An 8,896-nucleotide genomic window follows, 5' to 3' on the forward strand; every position below is an offset into this window, starting at 1 on the left:
ATATGGAAAGTAATATATTATATGTTTCACAGACCGGAGATTACTTTGATTTTGAGATCGGATCGTATTACGGTGGTGGAACACAGAGAACGTCGACGCACTACATGTCTTCTGGTAGTGATTACGGCGGTGACTTTCAACAAGGATATGGAACATACATGTCCTATGGTAGTGAATACGGCATCGACCACTTGATGTCTCAGTTCGACACTATGTCATTCACTATGTCAGACACACAGGGTGACGGTTCGTATACTTGTCTTTCTTACCGTTACTCTAATCCGATAGGAGTGCCACAAGCACATGTGAATCCGCAAGGAAGTGGACGTCGTACATTCGGTGTACGCGTAGATCGGTTCGGTGCCGAACACATTATAGCCTGTGTAACAGGATGTCTACTAATAAGTGAAGCCGTGGGGTACGATCAAACCGACTAGGACAGGCATATTCAAAACTTCCAACAATCGTACAAGGGGCATTTACTTGGTGCTAATATTGTAAGCTTCAAGAAAATCAACCGAGTTTTATCCAACCAGGACGTCCATCAGGTTTCTATTGATACATTTCATTTTCTACTGTAATTATATGTTTGTAAAGCATATTTATTTCATGATCAATTTGGTAGTATGTCATTCAGTATGGAACATTTATGCCAGATATGTATGATTTGAAGTTTTTTAAATTTGGACTATATTTACTATATAATGTATTCTTTTGTTTCGCCACATTATTTTCGTTCGGTTTTCCGTCGACACGTCGGTTTTTCATCGAAAATGGCATTTCATTTGCCGTTTTCCACATTTTTTCCGTTCGATTTTCCACCGCCATGACAATTTTCTGTAAATCTAGGAGGCTCGAAACGACAACGAAAACGACATTTAAAACATTGGTTTATACCGAACATGATTACCAATTCTTGCGTGTCTTTATTGCTTTCTGCTTGATTGTTTTGTTTGTTTATCATCTTGATTAAAACTGTTAAAAGAAATCAGTTGTTCAACAAGTTGTTCCACTCGCTAATTGAACAACTATCTTAATCACGTGAAGTAATTTCAATGTTTGTTAAATTTCATTATAGGTAATTAGATTTAGACTAAAAGTTACTACATATACGAAATCACAACAAATTGCAAAAAAGAAAACAAAATAATAGAAAATATATTCCAGATATCAATAAAACAGAGAACATATAATTTTTTTCAGCCCTAAATTATCCTATATTCCTATATGTATATTAATATATCAATTAGCGCCTTAATTTTATTGATTTTCATATCCTTGAGTTATTTTATTTATGTATAGGTAAACAAAATATTATTTATTAATGTGATAACATTCTAAGTTGACTCTTAAATTTTTCTATAATTACGAATTGTAAAAAAAAAAAAATCAAAGTGTTACGATTGTTTTCTGATCAACACTTAAGATCACACACGTCGATGCAAGTGGCAGACCTAAGATACCACGTGCCTAAAGAGATCGATTTGTGTATTTTCCCTGTCGAGCCCGAGATGGTTGTAAATATGAATATGAGGACCCGATATGCCACGATATCTAAAAAATTTCAAGAGACAAAAACACGTGGGTCAATTTTCGGTCTTGATCTTCTTGTCAATTGGAAAGGGAGTTATTTTTCTAATCTTCGTCACTTAAATAAGAGAATAAGTTAAGATGAACAAAGGGTTTTATCCCAACACACGCTCTGACATTCGACAAAGTCCCCTAAGCTAATCGAGGCTCGTCTCTATAGTTAGAGAGAGAGAGTTAAAGAGAGAGTAAGTTTCTCTAAGTTTGCAAAAACATACTTCAAAGTAGTATTTGAGAGCGGTATTTATAATATCTGGCATAGTTGTTCCCCACAAGGGCCCATATCAACCTTTTCGGTCTCGAGCCATGACACGAGGAAGCTTGGATGATATCTTTATGGAAAAGTGACATGAAGGTGTATCGGGTCTTGTCAATTAACGAGAAATTTTTTTCTTGTGGATAGCGAAGTGACGAAACAACGTCATGGGTCTCGGCGAGTGACGAGACAAATCAGTCTCCTGAACGGAAAAGTGACGAGACGTTTCCCAGGTCTCGACAAGTGACAAGAAAATTTGATATTGTGGGCAGAGAAACAACGAAACGACGACCCAAGTATCGGCAAGTGACAAGACAAATTGGTCTTGCGGTCGACAAAACGACATAGGCAAACAGAGCTTTCGCACATTTTTGTCCCGAGACTTGACGAGAGGCTTTGATGGCAATTCAGAGAGTTGGTGGGACAACAAGACGAGAGGCCCTAATGGAAAATTAGCAAGACAACATGAGACGAGGCGAGAGGCCTCGATGACGAGTCTGCGAGACGGCGTGATGACTTGGCCAGAGCTTGGAGGTGTCAGTTATGGATCCGGAAAAGCTCATGAGAAGGAGCAAATTTGAAAGAAAAAAAATAATGGGGAGCTAATATGAAAACAAATCTCAAGTGGGGCTCAATAGTAAACTTTTACTGTAATTTAAAAAGAATATAAAAATGGGCCAAAAATATAAAATAAAAAAATGTGGGGGGTTATGTGACCCCCCTCTGGGCCCCATGTAAATCCGTCACTGGATGTGGTCCTCATGTTCTTATTGGATGAATTATTTTATTCCTAACATCATTTATTCTTTGGAGTGGAGCTTTTCATGTTTGAATAAAAGGATGCTCTAACCAGGAGCTAAGGTAGGTGTTAGCGGTTGGGTGTGTTCGTCTACTTATTATCTATAACAAAACATTTGGTATATGAAAATAGTTATTTACTTAAGACTTACGTCTGAAAGTGACTATTTACCTAAGATTTACCAAACGTTGGCTATTTAGCAATGTTAAACGTTTAAGTTGGCTATTTTCTTAATGGACCATTAGATAAATAGCCACATTTACACTTTGACATTGCGAAATAGCCAACGTTTCGTAAATTTTAGGTACATTTGTACTCTCATATATTTACAGACTTAAATCTTATGTAAATAACCACTTTCATTTATAAGGTCACGTCATTTTTATGGTTATTTACTTAAAATTTACGAAACGTTGGTTATATAGTAATTCCAAACGTTTTAATTGGCTATTTACCTAATTTTTTAACTCTAGTAGTTTTACTTTTTTATTTATCAAATAAAATTAAAATTGATTCCCTTATATACATAATATTATTTTAAAAGATAATTATAATTATTTTTAGGTTAAAACTTAATATCTTTCCTAAATTTTAAATTCAATTTTTATACATGAGTTTTTTTACACTTAACTCCTAATTACATTTGGCTCCGCCCTTAACTATACATACAGCAAATTCTACCCTAGTTAAAAAAAAATTACTTTGAAATGTTAGTTTGAGTTTTAATCCCTCTTAAATTTGATCTCTCCGTACCTGTACCTGGATCCTGGATACAGATAAGCCACCACGTTAAATAGAAGGATATATGAATATATTCTTACGTGTTGATATATAATATGAATAATTAGAAGTATATATGAATATAATAACATAAGGGAAGATGAGCTGTGAAAGGGTGTTCAAGTATAGCCATGTGAAGTGTTATAGCCCACATTATGTTTGCTTTTAACTTCTCTTTAAAATCAATCTCACATGGGAGTGTATATGTGTCCCCTTTTCTCTTTTATAATATTTGCTTTGTTATTATTTTTTTCATTAATTTCATTCTTCTTCTTAGTATATTTGTTGACATTTGTTTTTTGTGTGTGTGTGTGTGTGTGTGTGTGTGTGTGTTTCTCTATACTCTTTGATTTTTTTTGTCAATGAAATGTGTGGCTCGTTATGGCTTTTTGACATATATTATTAATATTTCAAAAAAATTATGCATTTAGAAAACGAACAGGAAATTCTTATACTTGAGGCAGTAATGTTTTTATAAAATAAAAGGCTTATATAGATATTTTTTGCTGTAAAAATAAATGGCTATATAAACCTTAATTTCCATTTGAATTATGTTACTTGCTTGAAACTACAAAGCAATATAACAACAAATGATAGAGAATCATGAAATGACTTTTTTTCATGAGTTAGGATCTATAATATATACAATACAGAGCCAATGAATGAAAGATGTAGAGAATAATTAATGTGTATGTACTAGATGTAGTATGTGCTCTATAAAGAATAGAGATAATGTTTTTATGAAGATACTTATTATTTAAAAAAAAAAAAAAAAAAAAGAGTCACATCTGCACGTGGTAGATGATTCCTCTTCTCTCGTAATTATATTGAAGCCAATAAGACTTCCATTTTTAAAAATGATATTCGTAATTGTTTAAAAAAAAATTAATTTACATACGTGACAAATGAGGTAGCTTCTTTTTGTTATATATATTTAATGTTTTTCTTTTCTTTTCTTTTCATTTCAATCTGAAAATTTATTCCTCACATTTGCAATAATAATTTTTTATTTTGGTAACTAATGAAAATGTGAGAAATTATATTATAGGATGGAGTAAATGTAAGTAGATATATAGTAGTAATTATAATAATATTGAAGTAGTGGAAGAGCATTGGAAAATAGGTGTTGCTAGCTGTCCCTAATAATCCCCCATGTGAGCCCACCACCTCCCCTCTATACTACCACTGCTACTACTTACTCCCTTTTATTTTACAAAAATATCCCTCACATGCATACATACATACATACATACATACACACGACGTATATTTACATACACATGATATACTTATATTCCTTTCAAATGAACGTCATTTTGGACGGAATGGAGGAAAACAATCATGATTAAAAAAATAAGTCTTATATATAGCTTTTACCGTTGGATCTCTAAAATCAGATGATTCGAACCTTTAAGGGAAGATAAAAAAAATGGATGGAACATATCTATATGAGTATCGATAATCAACAATATATCAGTGCGTCACGTCAATCGAGTGACACATTCATAAACTATTCAACTTACTCTGTATAGTTCTTTGAATCGTTAATTCCAATTTTTAAACTATCGTAGACTTATTTCATAGCTTTCAACTGAGCGGCAAGGGAGACCTTCACGTCCGATTTGAGAGGCGGGAATCTCCCTACCCTATTATTCATAACCAACGATATATAGAGCTCACATCTTTTATGGGACTATATGGTTCATAACATTTGACGAGTGATTTAGCATCTTCATCTCTATAATAATATAAATGAATTCATCCCTAGTGCTCGGTTTAGCTACGGAAAGCATGAATCAAACAAAAAACTATAAAATAAGAAAAAAATTGGATAACACTTTTTTTAAGACCAATAGAAAATTGCCACATCACCGACGGGATTATTATCATTAATCTATTTACTTCTCTAAAATAGACGGAGTCCATCCATTCTGATTTTTGGTTGAATGGAAACACGAATATTTCATCAGTTCTTTTCAAATGAACTTGTTTACACACAAAGGAGCATATGAAATGAAAAAAAAAAAAAAAAAAAAAAAGGTCCAACTATAAACACAAATGGCATTAATCTTGGGCTCCGTACAATATATTAAAATACCTTATATGTCAAAATTCAAAAGGTTATTATTTGTAATTTGCACTTGAATGAATGTTCAATACTAAACTATAAGATTGAATATAGAGAGAGATTTTACTGTATTTGTGGATTACATGATATACAATACAATACAATACAATATAATATTTTTTTTAAAAAAAAGTTATAACGTGTATCTATCTGTATATGCATTTTCTAAGATTTGGCATGTATATATCTTCATAGCTGAGCCTGAGTCGAGACGTTGAGTGGAGTTGGCACGTACGAACGTAGAGAGACATAGTCATATCATCAACAATGGCACAGTTACCGCCGAAAGCGCCGAGCATGATCTCCAGAACAATAGCGCCGCCGTGGGCTGACGTGGACTTCCTCGACTTCTCATCGGAGCGCCGTGGGTCCCACTCCCACAGGAGGTCAGCCAGCGACTCTCTCGCCTTCCTCGACGACGACCTCCTCATCTCCATCTTCTCCGACGACATGCCGTCTCCTCCGCCGCCGCCGAACCCGTCGTCGCCGTCGGATCACAACACCGACGAAGGTCTCTTTCTCAACCCGAAGCCGGAGCCGGCCGAGGCCCAGAGCGCCGATAATTCGCCGTGCGACGACGGCGGCGATCTCTCTCCGGGATATCACGCCTCCGACCCCAAGAGGGTAAAAAGGTAATTAGCCACCCCAGTTATTCTTTCTTCAAGCACAAATATTTTTGTCTTCTGCATGGATCATATGTAATACTGGGTTTTTATTAACACAAATCTTTTGGTCTCTCAACCCTTTTTTTTTCCTTCTGGCATTTTAGTTCTTAAATTATTAATCTTGTAATATTTTTGGAAAGAAGAAAAAAAAATATTTATTTTTTTATTTTTATGAAATTCAATAGCTAAACAACTCAAATTTCTAATGGTTGTTTGTTTCCCTCTGTAACTTGAACTAATTATTGTGTCACTTATGTATGTTAATTATTATTACAAGATAATAAATACATCGTCAACTCGACAGTAATATATAGTAATACTGACGAGATATATAATTCAACTTTGCTTTTTATAAATACAGAATAATAGCAAATAGGCAATCGGCTCAGAGGTCGAGAGTGAGAAAGCTGCAATACATCTCAGAGTTAGAACGAAGCGTGACAGCATTACAGGTGAATCCATAATATTATTACTCATAATAACAATCGTTATTTGTATACATTAATTAGTGCCTATATAAGCAAGAGTTGTATATATATATATATATATATTGATTGATTGTAGACAGAGGTGTCAGTATTATCGCCAAGGGTTGCATATTTAGACCACCAAAGGTTAATCCTCAACGTTGATAACAGCACTCTCAAACAACGCATCGCTGCTTTGTCTCAAGACAAGATTTTCAAAGACGGTATATAGATATTATATACTTGTTTTGTTATTTAACCAAACGCATCATGGATGAATTAGCTGACTAATTATGTGGGGATATTTATTTGTCACTGAGATCACAGCTCACCAAGAGGCATTAAAAAGGGAAATAGATAGACTAAGGCAAGTGGCGTATGATCAGCAACAAAACTCTAAATGTGGGAACCAAGTCGAAAGGCCACAATTGTCGTCAGCGAAAGCAAATTCAGATCATGATCATATGGAATATTAAGAAGAAGAAGAAAAAGAAGAAGAGAGAGAGAACTGTGATCTGCGCTTTTTCACGTGTAATGTTTCTGTGGACCCTATATAGCCTCTCTCTATGTGTCTCTCTCAGTAAGAAAAAAAAAAATTGATTGTAAGAATTGTTTAATCATTTCCATTTAGCATTATGCGTTCTCTGTGCCGACTCCATTTTTTCCTCGTGGCATAAAAGTATGCTGTATTTCATTATTGTACTGTTTCTTTGAGATTATTTTTCTGAAAAGTAGGAAAAAAAATTGTACAAACAAATATTCGAAATCACTTCAGAAAGTTCACTTTCATTGGCTGAAAAAGCACCCTTTTGTTGTACTACGATAAGAAGCAAATTGGGTGATTCACTCGTTCTACACGACAACGTTCGCCTATAAATCGAAAACTTACCGGTATCAACCAATTTTAATAAAATGAGGGGCTTTGTGTTTGTTCTATTAATTTTTTTTACAATCATAATAATATGAGTGCTGTTAATGCCATGGATCAACACGAGAACCGGTCCGCGGTTCGGTCTAGGACCGGACCCTATGACCGTGCGGGGGTCGAACGGAGAAGTTTTATCAACACGTGTACCTCCGCCGTGCCGGAAAAAGATTTACGACGACTCGTCACCTGAGAAAAGGGAGAAACGTAAGCTAAAGGACCGCGGAGGGGTTTCCTCCGGCGGGCACTCCGACGCTCAACATTAGTCTAGGTGTCGTGCTTTGAGTTCTAGAGAGAGAAGTTGAGGTTTTGTAAGTGTGAGCCAAACTTACCTCCAAAAGGGAAAAATGGAGGTATTTATAGGATTTTGAATGTGAAAAGTTATGAAAACTTAGCGGAGGGATTCTCCGGTTTTGTGAGCTTTACCAGGGGTGTCTTCCGATTTTGTGAGCTTTACCAGAGGTGTCTTCCGGTTTGGTGAGCTTTACCAGAGGTGTCCTCCGGTTTTGTGAGCTTTACCAGAGGTGTCTTCCGGTTTTGTGAGCTTTACCAGAGGTGTCTTCCGGTTTGGTGAGCTTTACCAGAGGTGTCTTCCGGTTTTGTGAGCTTTACCAGAGGGATTGGTCCTTGGCAGGGCTGGGATTGCCTTCACAATTTTTGGGTTGGACTTCTTCCTGGAGGTCGAACCTGGCCTGGAGGTCGAGCTAGCCTGGAAGTTGAGCCTGGCCTGGAGGTCGAGCTCGCCTGGGGGTCGAGCTCGCCTGGGGGTCGAGTCTGGCTGGAGGTCGAGCCTACCTGGAGTTCGAGCTCGCCTGGGGGTCGAGCTCGCCTGGAGGTCGAGCCCGCCGGGAGGTCGAGCTCGCCTGGAGGTCGAGCTCGCCTGGGGGTCGAGCTCGCCTGGAGGTCGAGCCTGGCTTGGAGGTCGAGCTCGCCTGGACGCCAGGATGAGAGGTCGAGCTCGCCTGGAGGTCGAGCTTGGTTGGAGGTCGAGTTCGCCTGGGGGTTGAGCTCGCCTGGAGGTCGAGTTCGCCTGGGGGTCGAGCCTGCCTGGAGGTCGAGCTCGCCTGAAGGTCGAGCTCGCCTGGACGTCAGGATGAGAGGTCCCCTAAGGGGTGAGCTCGACTTGTCTTAATCTCGGGCTCTACTCTTTGGGCCGGGGTCGCCATGCATCCTTGGTTGAGTTGGGCCTTGATGTTTTTTTATGGGAAAAATCCCACACAACATTAACCCCCAGTTTTTTGGAGGACTTAGTCGTTCAAGAAACTTCGTGCCTTCGGGGTGGATCGTTG

General features: G+C 37.3%; 1 protein-coding gene across 1 annotated transcript; it reads left to right on the top strand.

The window, feature by feature from the left end:
• Positions 1 to 5,721: 5,721 nt before the first annotated feature.
• Positions 5,722 to 7,325, top strand: LOC149401090 (basic leucine zipper 34-like). Its single transcript, XM_089612414.1, has 4 exons — positions 5,722 to 6,182; positions 6,577 to 6,667; positions 6,780 to 6,906; positions 7,010 to 7,325. The coding sequence occupies exons 1-4, from the start codon at positions 5,818 to 5,820 to the stop codon at positions 7,156 to 7,158; spliced, it is 732 nt and encodes a 243-aa protein (XP_089468540.1). The 5' UTR covers positions 5,722 to 5,817; the 3' UTR covers positions 7,159 to 7,325.
• Positions 7,326 to 8,896: the final 1,571 nt, after the last annotated feature.

This window comes from Urtica dioica, chromosome 4 (assembly GCF_054948205.1).
Source record: "Urtica dioica subsp. dioica isolate 48M chromosome 4, U.dioica_male_clone48M_v1_H2, whole genome shotgun sequence".
In the NCBI taxonomy this organism is placed as follows: Eukaryota; Viridiplantae; Streptophyta; class Magnoliopsida; order Rosales; family Urticaceae; genus Urtica; species Urtica dioica.